The 20,643-nt window shown below is 42.8% G+C and overlaps 1 protein-coding gene across 1 annotated transcript in view; it reads right to left on the bottom strand.

The window, feature by feature from the left end:
* Positions 1 to 20,643, bottom strand: part of FOXK1 (forkhead box K1) — a 55,558-nt gene that overhangs the window by 21,443 nt on the left and 13,472 nt on the right. Inside the window, exon 2 of the mRNA XM_032703909.1 lies at positions 7,325 to 7,522. Within this exon, the coding sequence (XP_032559800.1) occupies positions 7,325 to 7,522 (198 nt within the window). The remainder of the gene's footprint in view (positions 1 to 7,324; positions 7,523 to 20,643) is intronic.

Raw genomic sequence — 20,643 nt, 5'->3', positions numbered from 1 at the left:
ATGGGAGTGAAGAAACAGCTTTACTAAAAATACCCCTTTGAGGGTTAAGTTAAAATTAAACATTAGTGCAGTCAAAAGAAAACAAGCAAACACAATGCAGTGACATCAGTTTCCTGGAGTTCCTGGAATTCTCCTCACCACCCAGAGCCGGGGACTGGCTGGGGATGCTTGCATGCACTCACACCCCCTTTAAAAATATTATGAAACAAAGAGCTTTCCCTACAAACACCTGCCTGTGCTATAAAACAAAAATCAAGTGGGAGGATAGTGATTATGATTTGTTGGATATTAATACTGCATCAATACTCAGTCATAACTTGATCTATGTTGACTCTATAACCTTTTACTGAGAAAAGCACAGCTAGGTCTGCAATTTCACCCTGCTCTGACATCCTGACTTACTGCTGTGATCCATGCTTACTGTCCACGCTGGCAATCTTAGCTTACAGCAATCCAAGCTAATTTGGGTTAAGCTTGTCTGTTATGGAAGAGAGAGTTTTGGAGAGGAAACAAGTGTTTTATACCACTGAAAGACACACAGGGCATGTCAGTAAACCAGTTGCAGTTACTCAGTCTTAATCCCATGGTACCATGGTTAATGCCCCAAGTGCCAGAAATCTTTGATATCCACTGAAGGATTCAGCATCTGAACCTGAAACACTGACTGCAGGCGGCCACTGAGCCACCCTTCCCTAAATACCGCGCTGAGACTCAGCTTTAGAATGAGACTGCAACCACGTGCTGAATCACACCGGTCCTCTGCTGCATGTTTTCCATTTCATACTTAACCCTTCTTCAGCAGGAAGGCCAGAGAGATGAGGGCTGAAAGCACTGTCTGCAGTACATTCACCCCTGTAACCAGCAGACGGCCTCTCAAACACAGGCCTTAAATGCTCTAAATCTTTGTGGCACCACAACTTACTTTCAACTCCTGCCAACAAGAACCCAGCCTGTAAGTTCACAGCACTTGCTAGCAACAATTAACTAAGCACCAGCTCCTGGAGAGTGTGTACAACGTGCTGCATTTCTGCTGGAATGTCCAAAATCAGTTTGCTTCAAGTAGAGAATCAGCTGCAAAAATCGGGTGTACTACGGTTTGCATGGTACATTCACAGCAGGACACTTGTGTTTTGCTTGTCTACTTTCATATAAAAAAAAAAAAAGAATAGAGCAGATCCAGACAAGGTATTGACAGGGATAACTATGATGATCAGAGATATGGAATGGATTTCACACAGGAAAAAATAAGACAGAAGCTGAGATGCAAGGTGACAGAGCCTATAAAAACAAAGCCAAGGGGAGGTGTTCAGCTTCTGACCTCTTGCAACAGAAGAGAGGGTGAGCACAAAACGAAACTAAGCAGTACTTCCAAAACAAAAGAAAGTGCTTCTAGGTCTGTAGCTGCACTGTGGAATGACATGCTGTAAGGCAGGGCTGATGATAAAAGTCTATGTGAATAGAAAAAGCCAGTATACAAGTTCTTGGGGAAAGGAGGAAAACAGGGAAGCCATCAGGGGCTTTCTAAGACAGATGGTCAGGAAGTCCCTGCTCCAAGGTAGTCCCTGCTCCAAGAAAATGGAGGCAAACTGCACCTAAGTCAGCATTACTCTGTCTTCTATGTTCTTATATGACCTCCAAGATATCCATGTCAGAGGCAGAATACTGAGCTACAGGGGTCTGTTCCCTGAGCACACTGAGATTCCCATGTAAAAATCTCTACACTCTCTCAATACTATGCACATTTTACAGACTGGGGGTAATAAAAATAAAAATGAAGCAACAAGTGCTTAAATGATTTATTTATGGTCATATTACAAGTCTGTGAACAATCTGGAAACTGAAACACTCCCAAACTTCAGTGCCAATTTCCCCAGAAGGAGAGGCAGTACTAGAATGCAGGAGAGTTGCCCTATTACTCAATTTCATTCTTTTCTACAGGAAAGGTATCTGTAGGGATCAAGCTACAGAGGCTTAATTTAAAGCCAGGTGTATGGAAAAAGCACCTGTGGCAAAGAGGAAAGATTACCTGGAATCTCATACAAAACTGTTCACCAGACTTGGAATCTGCATCACTAAAGAACAAAACCATGTCCAGCTTGGTGGTTTAGGATATGAGATGCACACGGCAGTGCCTTCGAGAAACGCCTGAGTGCACATTTGTGAAGCAGGTACAGAGACACAGCAGAGATAAGAGTTACAGCCTTGGCAACACTGCCAATGTACAGATAGATTCCTGTCTGGATAGGCATTTTTTAAGCCCCCGTTGAGTACAAAGGAAAAATCACCATTTCTTAAAATCCTCCCCGGTCTCTTCCTCAAATGCAAATCAGAGGTGTGTTGCCCTCTGCTCAAGGACTCTGGTTAGAGAAACGCCACAAACCTCAGACTATCCCAATATTCCACTTCACGAGCCCGCAAAAAAGGGACATGAAGACACAGGGACGCTTTTTACGTGCAATAAGCAAGAATCAGGTCAAAGTACAGCCCTTGGACTTGCGAAACAAGCCTTTCCACGATACACCAATCAGCAGGAATGGGTGAGAATCCTCAGCTGCTCTCGCCTTCCCCAGCCTAGCCCCAAAATCATAACTCAAAGAAAGGCAAGTCCTTGCATGTTGCCTGTTTCAGACAGGTTTCAGAAATAATCACAAGTGGTGAGACTGCCAAACCAAGCTAGATTTTGATGTGAAAGGAGAAATCTGAGAGCTACCCTGCCTGCTTAACGCTTGAAGAGAAACAAAGCTGTCGAACAAGCCACAATAAGAGAAAGTGAGCTATCCACAAAAGTTCAAATTTTTATTACTTGTCGGTGCTCCAGTGGTTCTCCTCTCTGAAAGGAAGTGACCTCACTCCACTTGTGGATTCAGTGAACTAAAATGTTATACTGACTGGGGAAGAGGAAGTGCTCCTGTAGCTGGTGACATCTGCAACCTCTCCTCCAGCACATGGCTTGGCACATCTCCTCCAGCACATGGTCCATTATCTGGAATAAACATGAGTAGAGCTCCCAAGCCCAGCACAGATTGGTGCTTCTCTTACATGATGTATATGCATCACGCTCCTTGGCTCGTGGTTTGGAGACTCGGGTGATTAAAAATAATCACCGGTCTGTCCAACTGTGGGAGCTGCCTGAGCTGCATATTCTGCCTGAATGCAGGAAGTAATGTATAACTGAGACAATGCAAAAGAGCCTGCAAAAAACGTGCCTTGGAGCTCTTCAGCGGCGTTTCAGTTCAATGGGAAGAAGGAAAGCCTGAATGAAACGGAGTTGGCAATATTTATGCATCCCATTCCAGTGAGTGAACGCATCCACTCAAGTCAGGGTTCATTCAGAGTCCCACCACACACCTTTAGAGTCAATGTGCAAACTCAGATTAAATCCCAGGTGTTTTGAAACAGTGGTACATGGCTATCCTAGAGCCTGTTTAAAAGCTCCCCCTTTATCCAAGCCAAGTCTGGTTCAAAGCATAGCCAGCATTTGCAGGTCTGTTGTAACATGGCTCACATACACTCTTGTCATGCTTTACAGAGTAGAAGGTCAATACATAATTTATCTACTACACACATTTGTAAAGCCGTAATTACACAATGAATTTAAATGACCTGTTAAAGGCCACAAAACAAGTTGGTGGCTAAGTCAAGATAATTGCAGCTACCTCTGAGTAATTCGCTATCAGAGCACGTAACACGTTACTGAACTAATTTTGCCTAGTGAAAGAAAGGACTATAGCTTATGAAACCATGGCAATTCACTCACATCTTATGGTTTACTAATCAAGCTTACAGAATGAAAGATGCTGATCTCTCATTATTCATACCATTAATTTAATTGAAAACTAGTTACCGACCCTTCCAGTAACACTCAGACATGAGCAGGCACATTAAGTACTAACAGTTAAAATACAGATTTGAGTCCACACACAAATATGTACCAGTTTAGCTACTAGCACAGAGTCTCACCAGACACTTTTCAAGCAGCAGTTCTCACAGGGCTATAAGGACTCTTACTCCTACATGTCAAAGAATTCTTTTTACTGATAAAGACTGTGTATGTGAGCTAACTATCGATGCCCTTTCCATGAAAAAACCCAAACAAGACAAAGTGTTCAAGCCCACAGTCATTCTGGAGCAGAGATAAGCCAGAAGCAGTAGTTGTAAAATATGAATAATGGCACCGACCTCCATAATATTTCTTTACTGTAGTTTATACATATATATCTATATCTATCTATCTATCAGTGAGATCACAGTTGCTGTTTAGAATAGGGAAGCATGTACAGAGAAAGAATTTAATTTTCATAAATATTAAAACCACCCTAACTCTGAGGGGCAATGCTGCAGAGAGATGTTATTTGAAAAACTGAGTTATGTTACAACTACAGGGCCATTAACACAAATTGGACAATAATAAGAGGAAAACTAAACATTGTAAATCTAATCTCCAACTCAGCATGACTTTGAGACCAGTAACAGGCTCCTACATCACACCTTGTCTCTGTGGATCTGCTTATAATCCAAGCACAAGCCTAGATTGCAACACATATGGAGTCACATTCATGTAGATATTGTGGATTTATCACAAAAGCAGGCAAAGCTAAGAGTTTGCAGCATAGGTGAGAAACTTCATATCGCCACTGTCACCCAAAGAGGATTCTCCAAACACAAGCTGCAGACCCTGAAATGCTCTATCTCCCAAAAGGCAGAGCTGAATTTAACCAAACTGCACATGGTTTTCACACAGCTTTTCAATGCCTTGAACTTACTGAGAGGAGATTTGGTGTTCCTCTGCTCTTCCATACATTGTATAAAATGGCAGGCTGCTTCTACCAATTTATTACAATCACAGTGGCCTCTTGCTTTCTGGAACATGCAAGTCTGATTTTTTTAAAAAGGAATTTTGAACTCAAAGCAGGAAGAAATAAACCCTGACTGTGTGTAACCCTCACAGCATGCTGCCAACCAACATTTTCCCTTAAAGCTGTACAACAGCATTCAAAATACATCCACACACAGCCCCTCCTGGAGACAAAATACCTAGCTGAGAAAACAGTGAGCACATTTCTCCCCAGGAGCAAGCAGGAATCTTGCTTTGCAAAGCTGCTGAGGGTGGCAGGTTTGGTTTTGTTTAACTAAAGCTCATTCCCTCTCTAGGTGCTGCACTTTGCAGAGGGAAAATAAATAGGCTGGAAAAACCCCCAGAAGCTTGCAGGGGAGAACCTGCAGGGAAGCAAGTTGCAGTGTAAACAGGGAGGTAGAGCAGGGCTGGGGGTCAGGAGGGCAGGGCTGGATCTGGGAGTGCAGGTACAGCCCCTGCCCTGCACCAGGGTGGAGGCAGGAAAAGGGGGCCAGGAGCCACTTTCCAAAAAGGAAATTTCACCCTGCCCAGGATTTCCAAACTGCAATAATTTTCCATGGGCCAATCAGGGAGGAGCAAGGCAAACTCACCAAATTAGGAAAGTAAATACTAGAAGGGGGAGAGGAAGGAGGAGGAGGAGGAGGAGGAGGAGGAGGAGAACCCAGCTCATGCAACCACCTCCCTAAAGCCAGCGATGCGAGAGGAGTGCAGGTCCCCCCTCATCAGCCCTTGCAGACCTGCCCTTGGGAAGGAAGAGAGGACATTGTGCCAGACTCACCCACCACTGTGAACCCACCAAGAAAGCAGCAGAGAGCTGCCCTGAAAACCAGATGGCCAGAATGCATAGCTACTTTGTCCCCAAAGAGCCTTCCCTTTCTCAGGCAGAAACACCCAAATGACTTTCCAAAGCCTGGCTCACCGGGCAGAGCTGCGAGTCCCTGCTGGGGGAGAGGGGGAGGTTGAAAGGGCTGAGCAGGGATGTTTACAAACGTGTCAGCCCCTCCTCTGTAAGAGGAACTCGGAAACGAAAGGGGTTTGGCAAGCGAAACCTCAGATGTCTTTTGAGGTTTTCTGAAGACTTGGCTGGATTAGCTTCTGCTTGAGACAAACGGATGCAACCATTAATCATCCTTAGTAAACACTGCGTTAGGGGCCGAGCACAATTCAACACTACCATTTCCACTTTCTCCTTGTGCAAAAGAAACATTCTCAGGGAATCAAATATCAGTTGCAGACATATGCCGGAGTCAAAAGATACAGCCTCTGTTAGTAACACAAACCACACTGAGCTGCTTTGCACAAGATGACTGAATGGAAACTCAGTACCATATGTTGGCAAAGGAACCATCCCCCTCCCCTCCCAGCAACAAGCTTCATCTAAAAAGAGAAGGTTAAATATAAACTAAAAGCAGTGCCTGAAGAGAGGGCTAAAACCACAGCTACCTCCAGCCCCCTCTTTCTAGAATATCAGCACTGTACATCTGTGCAGCTCTGCAAGACCCGTGGAAAAACCCAAACAACCAAGAGCCTCCAGATCTATGCAAAACCAAACTGGCTTCATTGTGACACTGAAGTCATTCTCAGCCACCTATATTTGCATACTATTCACTGAATTAGTGGTAACTGTCAGGAGAGATTTGTGTACTTTACCTTTTTACAAATGTACAGACATGAAAACAACGCAAAGGCTATTGCTATTACCAGGCTCACTCCTGCTATTCTGATGCCCATCTGTTTTAAAATTCTAATACATCATCCTATACCATGAGTCTCCTTTACTTTATAAAACTTATTATACTTCAAGTAACAGATGTGACATTAGAAGATTTCACTGAAACTCTGTAACATCAATTCTTTGCTGAGAAGGAAAGAAAATATTCCAGATAGTAACTTGATGTTCAGGTTATTTGTACTGCACATCCACAATCAGATCATGTACAAAACAGGATACTGGCACAGATGCACATTCAGATTGCTACAGCCCCTCAGTACATGGTCAGCATCCTACCCCCATTTCCTTCCATTCCCAGGAAACCACGTGCCAATGGCCACCCTTGTCTCTAACTTCAGATAAAGCAGCACCACCCAGCAACAACAGAATATTACTGAGATAAAAATAAAACAGGCAGCCCTAAGATAGAAAGTATTTGCCTGCTTTCTTTTTTCCATGCATATAGGTAGCTCTCAATAAATATTTCTAATTCCACTTCCAAAGATAGACTAGTAACACTATAGCTATGAAACTACAGATACCAGACTACTTTATGTTTCCCTTTGAGCTCTTAAACGCAACCCTTGTGCCCTTCTTCCAGCCACCATAACACAGTTTTTAGCAGTCTCCCATAATTTTGAACATCAGATATTTAACTAGTTATTTTTAATGGGGCATTTCTTGCACCAAGGATACCAAACAAAACAGGGCTGACAGACTGATGTCAGAGAACACACTGTGGATAATTAACAACTTACCTGATAGTGCCTGTGGGGGATGGGAGGGGACTGACCACGCTCCGGAGATCCGGCTCCGGGATGTGGATCTTCAGAGGTGATATTTGAGGGTAAAGTGGCCGAGGGGGAGGCGATGAGGTTTCCTCTTTTACTTCCTCTTTATGGTATAAAGATGTGAACTGGATCTTTATAACCGTGCTGGGGAATCGGAAAGTACATCTGGAAGGGAAAGAAAGGGAAAAGTCAGTTTTACACATGAGACCGAACATATTTAAGGGGGTTTGTATGCAATTGGTGAATCATTCATTAATTCAAACTCCACCATTCTCTATAGCATCTTTCTGCTCAGCATCCTGGGCAGAATTACTGATCATTCATAAAGCTCTGTAAATGTATCACAGTGAGTCATAGATCACCCAGTGATTAGATGCAAGCAGAAGGTTTGGGTAAGTTCAGCGATGTCCCCAAGGCCACCTGTTCAATCAGTGACTAAGCAAGATGCAGACCTGTAATGACAAACTCTTGGGTTCCTGCGACGTATCGAGGACTAGGATTTGCCTTGCACACATCTCAGGAAGATCCAAGTTACCAGAAAGTATGAAACCACAAGCAGCAGGGAGCAAAACAGCCATAAAGTCCAGGTGGATCAACAAACAGCCTCCAGGTAAGACCAGAGAGCACTATTTAAAGACTTGCATCTATATAATGTATAATTAATACCTATCTCTGCACATGATGCTGAAAAAGGATCATCTAGCAGGTTTCAGATTAAAATACATTCATTTAGAAGTGCTTCCCTTTAGACAACATGGGTAACAGCTAGCAGGGTCAGAACAGGGCCCCTGCAAGCCTACAGGGCCTCATTTCTTCTCTAAGTAACACTTCTTTCCAATTGTTACTTTAGGAAAAAAAATAACAACGCATCTACAAGTGCAGCCTTCAGGAGTTGCTGGGAAATTCAAAAGGAAATAAGCATTGACATTTTCCATATCTGAGCAGCAAGCTTTCTAATTTACAGTGTATACAATAAGCACAGGGCTGTGAGAGTGAGTGTTCTGAAATTCTTGTTATCACACTTTAATTAGACAATCATGTGCAATCAATACGAGCTTTCCAGGGATCATTTCACTGATACTGAGGTTCAAGGAAATAAAAACCAGGTTTCACCATGGGAAAGGCCAGCAGAGCACAGTAATTGTGCTGGATTCCAGCATCCTGCCTATAGAACGAAACGAAGGGACTTGGGTGGTGTTGTTCTAGCACTGTAAGTGCTGGTGTGGGCTGAACAGAATTCTTTTAACCAGTGCATTATTGAATCCTACCAGGTAACAAAATAAGGTGACAAAGAAGTAAATCTGTTTTTGTGACCACCTTATCTTAATGCTGTTATTGATAGAAATGCAGCTCTGAAATACACTCTCCTGCTCTTGGTTCTTTGGCACAAGCTGGTTGTGCTGTAAGGTGATGCTCAAAATTATCATTCAGGCATGGGAAGCTCATTCCCATCTCCCACCTCATCTCTCAAATGAGCTGGCTCAGCATTCAGTGGCTCACAATGGCTCTGCTAGTACAGCAGGAGTTTGCACTGCATTTAATTCACTTCAGAGGTCCTGCCACCTGCACTCATTAATGCATTAAATAAAAACATCATTGCTGGCAATGCAGCCTAATTGTGTTTATCTAACCCTTCTAAACAGGCTTCCCTGCAGACTCAATACCAAGGCACAATTCAAAGCAGCAGTGTCCGTGCCTTGCAGTGTCTGCCAGCAGCAGGTACCACCCTACTGAGATGAACCTGAAACAAGGATGTTGAACCACTGCTCTGGATTTTAAGTTTCACACTGGTACATGGTTTAGCTTAGAGAAAGAAAAGCTGAAAATACATACATTTGCAATGAGCATCACACGGACTGAGGCTCAAAACCAGTGTGAGCAAAGCTGCATCATTTCTCAAGTCCTTATCAGGGAAAAGCTGAGATTTCTTTCATGGAGCGATGGAATTCTCTGCTTTAACACCAACTGCTCAGCATTTTTCAACATCTGAGTCAAGGACAAATCAGTCTCTGTTCAACAGTATTCAGTGCAATCCCAACTTGCTGCTGATCAACAGGCCTGGCTGCCTGTTGATAGAGCCCTGAGGCAGTTTTGCAGCACTGTTGAGGCCAGAAGATCCCCCACTGCACCCTCATACCAGAATGGAGCTCTATCCCACTGCCACTTAAGTCTTCCTTTTCAGAAGGACCCAGTAATGCAAGAACCATATCTGCAAACTGCCCCCAGGTGATGGTAAAATAACTCCCCAACTCAGTAGTACTAAACTTACTGATGCCATAACAACGTTGGATAAAAGGTGACATCTGCACCCAAACCCCTGTGAGAGGCAGCCCCACCATTCTGTGAGTACAGGCAAATCGTAAGAAAATCTGTTACTTTTCCAAAATCATGAGTTGACCTGAAGTGTGAACTAGCCCAGTGCTGAAAAGGCCCCTCTAACACTGCTTTTCCCTGTGAGCCTCCCCAGACTGTCCGATCCAGCCACGTGACTTACCCGCAATCTCAGACTGGAACCAGGGACGAGAAACAGAGGCTGGGCTGACTACACAAGCAAACAATTTGTTGGCTGCTGTGATTCTGTTTTCAGACAGACAGTCCCAGTCCACTGAAGCAGAACCCAGGACACAGAGCTGGCTTTCACAGACTATGCTAACCTAGCACGTACATGGCCATTTTGTAAGGAACCAGTCCCAGAACCATAGACTGGATTTATGCAGGGGTGCTCACAGCTGCAGAAGGCTCCTGCAGCCAGATCTGAGCTGGCTTCAGTATTGACACTGCCTGCAAAGCCAAGCTGGGGGGAATCTATCCGAATTTATGCTTTCCCTGCTGTAAAAACCTGAGACCCAAGAAATGGAAATGCAATGCAAAGCAGATTGTAAATTCCTGCGGAACCCCTCCCTTCCCTCAGGGGTGAGAAGGTGCCTGGGATTAAGGTTATTGTTCCAGTCTCTATCACAACCACCACAGCAACGCAAACAAGGACACCAGCACAGCCCAAGACACTGCTTCAAACCAGCACACAGGGACTAGTGCTGGGGAACTGTGTCTGGGAGAAATCAGAAGAGCGTGATTTTGGAATCATCCTGTCACAGAAAGTGCACTTTTCATTACACTGAACCTGAATGCAGTTTTAATGAGCTTTTCTAACTGTTCCCTTAATTAACCTCTTTCCAACCAAGAGGATAAACTCAAATTGTATCAGGTAGTCCTATTTAGGAGTGAGACACATTAGCACAGGATTTAAGCTTATGAGAATCATGCCTCTACAGAAGATAAGCAGGACAAGACAGACAGCCCAAGCAGAACTGAACATGCATTCCTTAGGATTACTGTATATATTTCAGGTTATTTAAAATGAGTTCTACTATTTGATTCATGTTGCATGATTTCTATCAAAGATGCAATAGCAATTACTACTACTACATTTCCATCATGAGAAAAAGATCAATCTGCAAGCACAGATTAGACTCTACATAAAAAGCATAACGAAGTTAACTGGTATTTCCAAGGGTGCCCAAGAGGCAACTCTTTTAAGCACCTCTGAAATTTCCAGCTGATTAGAGGGATGAATTAATGGTCTGCAAAATCTCTTGGTCTTGTTACAGGCAGGAAGCAGCCTACTTCAGTTTCAGATCTGCTGAGTTTTACTCGATAACCTGCTACAGGCAAGTACATCCTGCAATCAATCCCTGGCCATATAAACCATATGTACTGTACTCAGAGTTTCCCTTGTGGGAAAGGATTCCAATTTCTCTAGGATGCCTTGCAAGACAGTGAAAATAGAAAGCTTTTCTTTTTTTTTAGTTTGTGTTAAAATTAAAACCACACAAAGACCCTCCCCAACCTCCATAAACTGCATAGAAACAATTCTTGCCTTCTTAGATTACAGGGCAGGGGAGAGTCATAGAAAATGGATTGTTGGCTTCCTGCTGCACGTTGGAGTGCACAGACTCCACAGCACTGGCTGAATGCATGCTATATATACACTGGAGACAAGGAGAAGAGAGGGAGTGCACATACCACGCATGGTTACAGCCATGTAAAAGATGTTGCTAGAATTTTGTTTGTTTGTTTTAAACAAGACAGATTTTCCAAAAGTTTCCTGGACGAGCTCCTCCCCCTGACAACAACAGCTCCCATGCTATTAGGCATCCTTCATGTGGTGAACCAGTGACAGTGACCACAAGCATTTCATCTACATAAAGTCTGAAAATAAAGCACTAGGAAACACTAGACTTTACATAAACAGTCACCCTAAAGCAGACTTTGGGAAAGATGGTTAAGGAAAAACCCAACAGAATGACTCCATACCCTGCATGGCTCTGTAAAAAGCAGACCTTCTCCTCCTCCTCAGCGCATCTTTCAGTCACAAATGCAAAGGAAAGGGAGATGCATTTACCAAAATATAGTACCAGGTTTAATAGAAGCTATTACAGACACTGATTTCTTTGTTAGAGCACCCTGAGTGCTGTTAACACCAAATAACTTCTGCTAAGATCTGCTGCGTGACAGCAAGAAAAGGCTATTTAAAGATTTTAAAAGGAGATAGGAGAAAACTGTGCTGGATTTATGCTTTTACATTTACACTGTGGAAAAGCACAGCGACAAAAAGGAGAAGACAAATCATGAGAAAGCCGAGGTGAAACATATATAAAATGTATATATAAAACATGGAATGATATTTATATATTATGTAATATATATATATAAACATAATATAGTATGTTATGTTATATATAAACATCATTCCAGTTCATCATGCAAAAGGGAATAACCAGAAAAGTGAGCTGGAATAGTGTTACGCATGCGCTGTCATCAGCAAGTCAATACCAACTTTGTCTACTTTATCTTGCCATAATTTATGAAATCCTGTTATTCCTGAATGTTGTGGGTATAACTGCACCAGTAGCATCTGTGCTACAGTGCTGAGATGCAGGTCGAGCGAGAAACATTGTAGGAGGAGCTTTGTTAAAAATAACACTTCTTGCAATTTGAATCAGAACGGTACCACAGGCCCCAGGTTTCATTCAAGAGACCTGGTTAAGCATGATCGTCTCCCCTGGCTGCAACTGCCACTTTTTCTTTTTAAACATGCAGATCCTGTAACCACAGCACTGACTCTCAGTATCTACCCCTTTCCCTCCACCACTCTGACTTTGTATCAGCCACAGTGTGGCAGCAGGACCAGGGCAGTGATTGTCCCCCTGTACGTGGCACTGGTGAGGTCACACCTCGAATCCTGTGTCCAGTCCTGGACCCCTCAATTCAGGAAGGACATTGAGGGGCTGGAGTGTGTCCAGAGAAGGGCAACGGAGCTGGGGAAGGGTCTGGAGCACAAATCTGATGAGGGGAAGCTGAGGGGGCTCAGCCTGGAGAAAAGGAGGCTCAGGGGGGACCTTCTCACTCTCTACAACTCCCTGACACGAGAGCGGAGCCAGGTGAGGGTCAGGCTGTGCTCCCTAGTAACAAACAACAGGACAAGAAGAAACAGCCTCAAGTTGTGCCAGAGGAGGTTTAAGTTGGATTTTAGGAACAATTTCTTCACCTAAAGGGTTCTCAAGCACTGGCACAGCTGCCCAGGGCAGTGGTGGAATCACCATCCCTGGAGGGATTTAAAAGCCATCGGAGACACAGTTTAGTGGAGGCTTGGCAGTGCTGGGTTAATGGTTGGACTCAGTGATCTTAAAGGTCCTTTCCAACCTAACAATTCTGTGATGTGAGGGGACAGTAGTCCAACTCCTAAAGATGAGCCAGTTATCTCTATAATCAGTAAATACCTTGGATTCAGCAAAAGTGGCCAGCCAGAGCTCTAATCACAGCAGCACATGTCATGATGAAACAGAACTAGCTAAAGTTTGACCAAGAATGCCCACAAAAACCCTTCTAAAGAGACAAAATTCCAAACAAGCCCCACAAAACAGTTGTTTCTCTGTCCCCTGTAACTTCTCTGAAAATCATTTGTTTTGTGCCAATTACACATAGTTCACCCAAAAGATTATGGTATTATTTCCAGGCACAAAAGTCCAAAATCATGCTTGGTTTCTCAGTCCAAAATCATGCTGGGTTTCTCAGCACAAGTGAGAATTTGGTGTCAGTCATCTTTGTCAGGCTATTACTGTTACCAGCTATTTCAAGGCACCTGACATGATTCTACCAGAGAGCAAGGTGGATACTTCTCACCCTTTCAGTGAATGTGTATCATAAATACCAAAATTTCAGGTCATGCTCAGCGTGCAGGTGCTGTACAGAGCAGCCAGTTCAGACAAATGCCCCATTACCTCCCGGAACCAATTTTCTTCACCTTCTGTAACCAGCTAAGGGAAGAACCACAAGCCAGCACCTATGAAAATCATAAATCCACTCCCTATTTGGAGAATCCTTTGAAGAAGTCAGAAAGGAGGTGCCTTGGACAACATAAAAGACTCACTGGGAAAGTTTATGCACCAGTGCACTGAAAATGAAACTAAATTGGTTAGAAAAAGATACGAGTTTGCTTCACTTAACTAAGCATCTAAGCCCTGAAAGTCTGCTCATGGAGAGATAAGCAAACTGAGACAAGAACTACCTGAGATTCACATTTCTTCAAAAACAAGGCTCTGAGAATTGCTGTGACCACTGCAAAACAGCTGAGCTGGGAACATTTATTGACTAAGACTTGTTGCTTTGTGATGCTGCTCTCTGCCCAGGGACAGCAACTTCATCTTTTCTACAGCAAACCTCTCTGCATCACCCAGCACAAAACAAAACACTTCAACTGCAAAGGATTAGAAGGATTTCTCCTGTTTCAGCAACCAAAATAACCAAATCAGTGTTCTTCATCTTCACAAAAATAAACTTGATCCTTACATCCCGACGGGAATAATCATCAGAAATATTGTGTTCAAAATGATTATTTTGCTGGAACTGAGCTGTCCCAAGCAGCAAGGTGGGCAAAATCATGAGTGAGAAAATCACCTTTCAATCACAAGTGAATTAAAATGAATATTAGTTGGAATGAATGTCATAAAACCATACAACAAACTGTGAAAGCTGCCTGAGCCGCCACCGGAGATTAGGTATTATTCACCCCTCCTTTGTAATAAAATAATAATAATAAAATCATCCAACATTTCCTGTTCCACTCCCTACCCCAGAATTTTCCCCTAAATAGCACTTTGTAAGCAATACCAGTAAGAAACCAGTTATATCATCCACTTGGCTAGTGCTATCTGCATTCCAAACGAGAAAGTTAATTGCACTGAGACTACAGAAAGAGTTCTGGAGGAACGAAGACAAATACATTTTATTCTCTGAAGTCTAAATACGTATTACAAAACAGGCATGTCCCTATCACCATGGCAATTTAAAAGTCATTTTAATGCTTTTCTTTACACATCTCTTTAGGCTAGGGGACACAGGCAGTGTAACTGCCATGGCTTTAAGAGTGCTTGGTTCATTTTGGAGGTTACTGCAGTATAAAACCAAAAAATTTTCAGCATTTGCTATTTTCCTTTCAATTGCTCCATTGCTCTGATGAGTTTGAACTCAGAAATAGAAATAGTGTGAACTCAGAAATAGTTTGAACTCAGAATACCCATAAAGTCCTTTATCAAACACACAGAGAAATACCTGTGACATGGTGATCAGTACAATAATTTGTTGCATTCATGGAGAGATAAACAAAGGGTCTGTAAGTAAATGGTGAAGTCCAGAAACCACATTTGTTCTTCCTGTAATGAATCAACTCAATCTGAAGACAAGCAAGGCAAGCACATTGCCAGACAGCAGCAGGACAAGGAAATAAACTGCAGAGCTCCCTACAAAAATGCCTCTGGTATTATCCACTATTGTTCAGTCAGAGGATAAGCCAGAAAAATGACCACTACTTGTAGTCAAACTGTCAGTTTGTAACAAAACTGAGGGAAAACTAGATTTTAAAACTACTGAGATCATCTGCAAATAAAGGAGTACAGTCCTCTTTGTCACTGCTGAAATGACAGAGCAACCCACTGAAATGTTTGGTCATTATTCTGTAAGCCACCCCATGAGTTTAGAGCTGGGGGACTGGTTCCCAAAGTCACAGTTACCCTGAGCTCACAAATCACTTGCCTTGTGTGCTTTGTAACACACTCACTGTATTTTATATATTCTGTCATGCTTAACACTGCAGATACACAAAGAGTATCTGTCAGCCAGGACTGAACCAAAACTGTCTGTGTGTGTATGGGAGTGAGCTCAGGTTTGAAATAATTAGTTGAATTCAAAAGACAGTGGTCTTACTTCTACTTCATGAATTTTAATTTTCATCTGTTGGGAACTTTTTCCAGAAAAAGTTCCAGCAACTATTTCCATTGTGCTGTAATACCAGAAGCACAAGCAGCTCAATGACAGTGTCCTGCAGCCCTGGCATTATCCACTCCTCAGGCATCATCCCTCTACTAGAGCTGATGTAAACCTGGTTTTAGTAAAGACAGACTTACACTGAATCAGGAATTCCTCATACCCGATCCAATGGAATTATTATTGACTACCCTGTAATTCCAGATTACTGGAAGGATTTTCTGTCCTTCCCCTGAAATGCATCTGAGTTAGCTGGAAATCCTCCTCTTTCCATGGTCACCCTGGACTTGCTGGGATGAGTAGCAGGGCAACCAGGTAAAATTCTGTGTCTCACAGGGATGGCCCTCTGTCTTAAAAATAATCTCCCCAAAGAGATATCAATTGTGACACTCAACTTCATGCAGATTTATTTTAACACAATCTAAATCCAGTTCTCTGCTGTAAGAGGCATTTCCTTTAGTCCACCACCATTCCTTCCCCTCAACCTTTTCCACTCAGTATCACCCTTGTGCCATCAGTACCATCCAAACCCCTGCACAGCGAGGCAAAACCATGTAACTGAAATAATTATTCATTTCTTTTTTTGCTGAGATTAAGTTGCCAGGCAGATCAGACCCTCCAGCTTGCCTTCCACATGGCAATGCCAACACAAAGGAGCTGGATGGGAAAAGTATCAAGCAGTGGAAGGAAAGGAGGAGGTACCAGCAAAAATGTTGCAGATTTATAACAGATTATAAAAAAAACAGAGCACGTAACCACAGACTCAGATGTAAGCATCACATGATCCAAACACTGCATTCTCCTTTCAGAAAACAAACTGAAATTCATTCATTTTGAGAAAAGCTCTGGTCTTTATCAGGCAAATCACACCAGCCACATGCTGATACTCTCAGGCTGGAAATTTTCAGAACTTCCTGAATCAGAGAAGTCACAATTTTTTTTTTTTTATTCAGCCTAATTATTTCAAACCCAAAGTCACTCAGCTGTGTGCAGGAGGACCAAACAAAGATCAGAAATGTTTTCTGCATTCCAGCAAGTGCTTCCAGTGGCCTGGTACCCATGGTAATTCTGCCATGGCAATCCTCCCATGGCAACCAGCAGGTCACGTCTGCAGGAGTGGGTTTGTGGTTGTCTCAGATGGGACACACAGGCTCTGAATGCTGCAAAATCAGTGCTTTGTAGTACCCTTGTGCTCCCAGAGTTTATTCACTGAATGGCCTTGAGAAAGCAAGAGCAGTGAGATGGCTGAACAAGGACAATTGCTTCAGAAAAATTCAAAATTACCATTTATTTGTCACAGGCAAGACCTTTCCCTCATGCTCCCTGTTACTGTTCAGAACTGTACACATGATAAAGGATTTTTTCCCCTTAATAAGAAGGGACCACAGGTTACCCTGGGATTTGCCTAACACTGCACATCACCATATTTAAAATGAGGGTTCCAACACAGCCAGACAAGATTTCAGATGGGCAAAGAGCGTGTGCAGGCAAGTGTATCTATTTAAAACAAATACTACCAGCAGCATCAGGCAAAACCACAACTTATGAATACCTATGTCTCTTAAAAGCACCAAGTAAATTAGCTGTAATGAATGTTTCCATTGAGCACAGTTGCACAGGGCTTCAAGGTTCCATCAAGGTTCAAACACAGAGATACACTTCCACACACAGGAAGATTTTCAAGTAGGTATTTCAGCAAACTCCTTTGAAGACAGCAATGTTCACAGCAAAGTTTGGCCAAACTCTGGGATTCTTCTCCCTGCCAGCAGCAGGCACACACAGATGTGCACAAAAAATATTTGTGTTCCTGCAGTCCCTGCAGACATCCCACCTCACAGAGCTGGGAAAACAGCGAGCTCTCGGCCACTGCCCATCCCGGGAAAAGGCTGCCAGTGAACCTGAGCCAAGCAGGTGGTGGAGGGGGAAGGGTATAAACACCCCCAGGCTGATCAGGAAGGCTAAAAAGGAAAAGAGATACCAGAAACCCAGCCCAAAGAACTTCAAAATGCTGGTTTGGTTCATATATGTTTTCTTTAAAAGTGCACGGGAGAAGATGAGCATTTGGATTTTACGCTCCAACAACTGGATGTTGAAAGCAAAACCTTCACCGTGGTGTGAAACTTCAACAATCATTTTATTCTACACGTCTTCTCCACAATTTCTTATCTTTCTTAGCAAACCTTTTAATTGCTGTCACAGAGCAGGCTGATAAATTGAGGCAAACCACTGAAAGCACAGTTAATTTTTCATACAAGTGAGAACGTTCAAGGCTGTTTCACACCGTGGAATTCGCAGTGAAGAATAAAGAGCTATATTTTTATTTTTACATTCTTGACATCTCTTTAATGATGTTCTGATTTTACTCTTTGAAAATTATTTGTGACATCAAGCACAGTTTCACTTCCAGATTCTCCCCTTTGAGTAAGGGGAGCGCACAGTGCAAAGAAAGGAAAAAAACCCCAAACCAGGATAGATATTGTAGTTGTCATTTTTTCAGTATAATGAAATACCACAGCAAGGTCAGGGAATAAATTCATGGAGTATCCAAATAGCATTTTGTAGAAGAACAGGAAAGAAATTGCCAAAACTGCTGAGAAGGGTGTTTCAACCAGCTAGTGGGGAGCCAGCAGGAATAGCAGGAGGCTTCCTCTGAAGTTGCCACCCTGCCTGGGAAATTACCATTATTGACAGGTCTTCTCCCAGCTTTGCAGGATGGGTTTTATATTAATCCTGCTCAGTCCAACACCAAATCCCTCACTAGCAGAAGCTGCTCCAATCTTTTCCAGAAAGCCATCAGAGTGCAAAGGGCCAGGAATGTGCAATTTAAAAAGTGACCTTTCTGAAACTTTTGCAGCAGAAACCAGGGTAAGGCAGCTAGGAGTGTCTTTCCAGTCAGTGCAATGCCTGCAAAATGCTGAAGGATATTCTCACCAGCTATTTACAAGCCCAATACCTGACTAGGGATTAATTCACTTATCTATTTAAAACGTTAAGAATTCCAAGTATAAAAACTTACATTGATATTAATCCAGAAAAATCCTGACAGTTATTTCCAGACAAATGATAAGGAAGATGACCTCAGAAACCAAGCCTTGGTACAATCAAAAGAATATAATTAATAGGCTTTTATAACAAATACCATTAAGGGAGAGTTTTGGTACTTCAATCAGGGTCTCTGTTAAGCCCACCACAACGACTAGCTTTTAAACACTAATGCCCAGAAAACATGGTCGTTATTGGTGGGCACAGAGAAACAAAGAGGTGGTGCTGTAATTGTACCTCACTCCGCTTCACATTTCAAAACACTGGAGTCAGCTTCAAAATATGCCATTCACTCCAAACCAGGAGCGCTGGGCACAGGGCTCCCTATCAGAAGACAAATTCCTCCTCCCTTCCCAAGTGCTCCTGTTCCTTCCCACACCAGCACGGTGCAGCTCAGCAGCACGTAGGGCACATTTCATGGAGCACAGCCAGGCTGGAGCATCGCAAGATCTAACTCAGGTCTGCCAAAGTGTGAAATGTATGAGCCTGGAAGGTCTTACCTACACCCACAAAGATCAGATGTGATTTTACATCAATATAAATTAATTTGCAGCATCAGTGACATCTACCTTTTAAGCAATACTGGGCGGGGGTTTTGTTTGAGTTTTTTATTAAAGGCTCCCAAGGGTAAATTCTGGCCCCGCTTCTACCACACCATTACAGCAGCTGCTCTGTTCCTGTCTAGTCCTTACTATAAACAACTTCATGTCTCAGAGCACAGTTGAGTTACAGTGAGGTTTTTTTTTTTCTGTGTGTCATATGGAAAGCCACATCTTCACCCAGCACCACTCTGCCAGTCAGTTCAAGTCTCTCTCACTTATCCTGCCCTTCAGCACAGTGACAGTGCTGAAAAGCCCTGCAGTTGCTTTCCCAGAGATGTTAACAGACGTGCAGAGAACATTTACTAAGATGTCCTTAAAGGCTAAAATTAGCTATAAAGCTGCTGTTTATTTTGAAGCTTGGGAACAGGGAGGTGTTTTATGTGTCAGAACGAGTGGCCTGACATCAAAAACCAGGTAGGAAAGTTTGCCACCGAAGAAGTGGGCTGGCACAGAGAGCAATGATGCTTTTATTGAAATGAGGTTGGCTGCCAGCACCAGAAAGTTTTGCTATCAGCACTGCAGATGCCTGATACCATCTGTAACACACAGCAAGCCTATTATGTTATTTTGTTGTGTGTGTGGTTGTATACATAAAAATAACAGAGTTAAGAGACTCTGTATAACACACAACAGCTTGTGTACCACGGCTGCTCTAATCAGGTATTCCAGCCTGTGGAGGTCTAGATCCTATCGAAACCATTCCTGCACCAGCCAAGAAATATTTGATCTTCAGAGAAAACGTAAATTAAGTGCAACATGTGTGTGTATCTCACATCATCAAATCTTATAAGTGCAAAATGCCTTTCCATGTTAGGCTGATCAATCTGTTAATTTTTTTAGTATATTGTCAACACTGCATTTTAAGTTTTTTTCCTAAAGCATGAAAATTATCAATATCTGTGACTTGAAAATGTAAAATGCTACATGTAGACACCTTTAGGGTGTGGCTATTTAACAACTCTAGTTTATACAGGGCTAAGAGGGGCCAGGAAACAAATTGTTTCAGCTTCAGAAAAGACTTTTTAAAATAAATTCAGTCTCTTTTTGACTCTGATATTTCTGTGTTTTAATTTAAATTTATTTTCCTAAATAAAGCTCACCTTCCAGCCTTCCATTTGGAACCTCCTTGCCTTCCACATAACAGTGTTGTCTTTTAAGCTGTATGTGTCTTTTTTAAACGGATCAATGCTTAAAACTCCTGTAGGTCACAACCCTATTACCACGTTTCAAAGCCTGATCTCTCTCCCTGGAGATGTGCAAGCCTCTCCCACCATGAGATACGTAGTGGTCCCCTGCTCAAGAGCCATGGGATGTTCCCAG

Source organism: Chiroxiphia lanceolata, chromosome 16, assembly GCF_009829145.1.
Source record: "Chiroxiphia lanceolata isolate bChiLan1 chromosome 16, bChiLan1.pri, whole genome shotgun sequence".
Lineage (NCBI taxonomy): Eukaryota > Metazoa > Chordata > Aves > Passeriformes > Pipridae > Chiroxiphia > Chiroxiphia lanceolata.
Note: the sequence above shows the minus strand (reverse complement) of the source record. Positions and strands in the feature narration are given on the sequence as shown.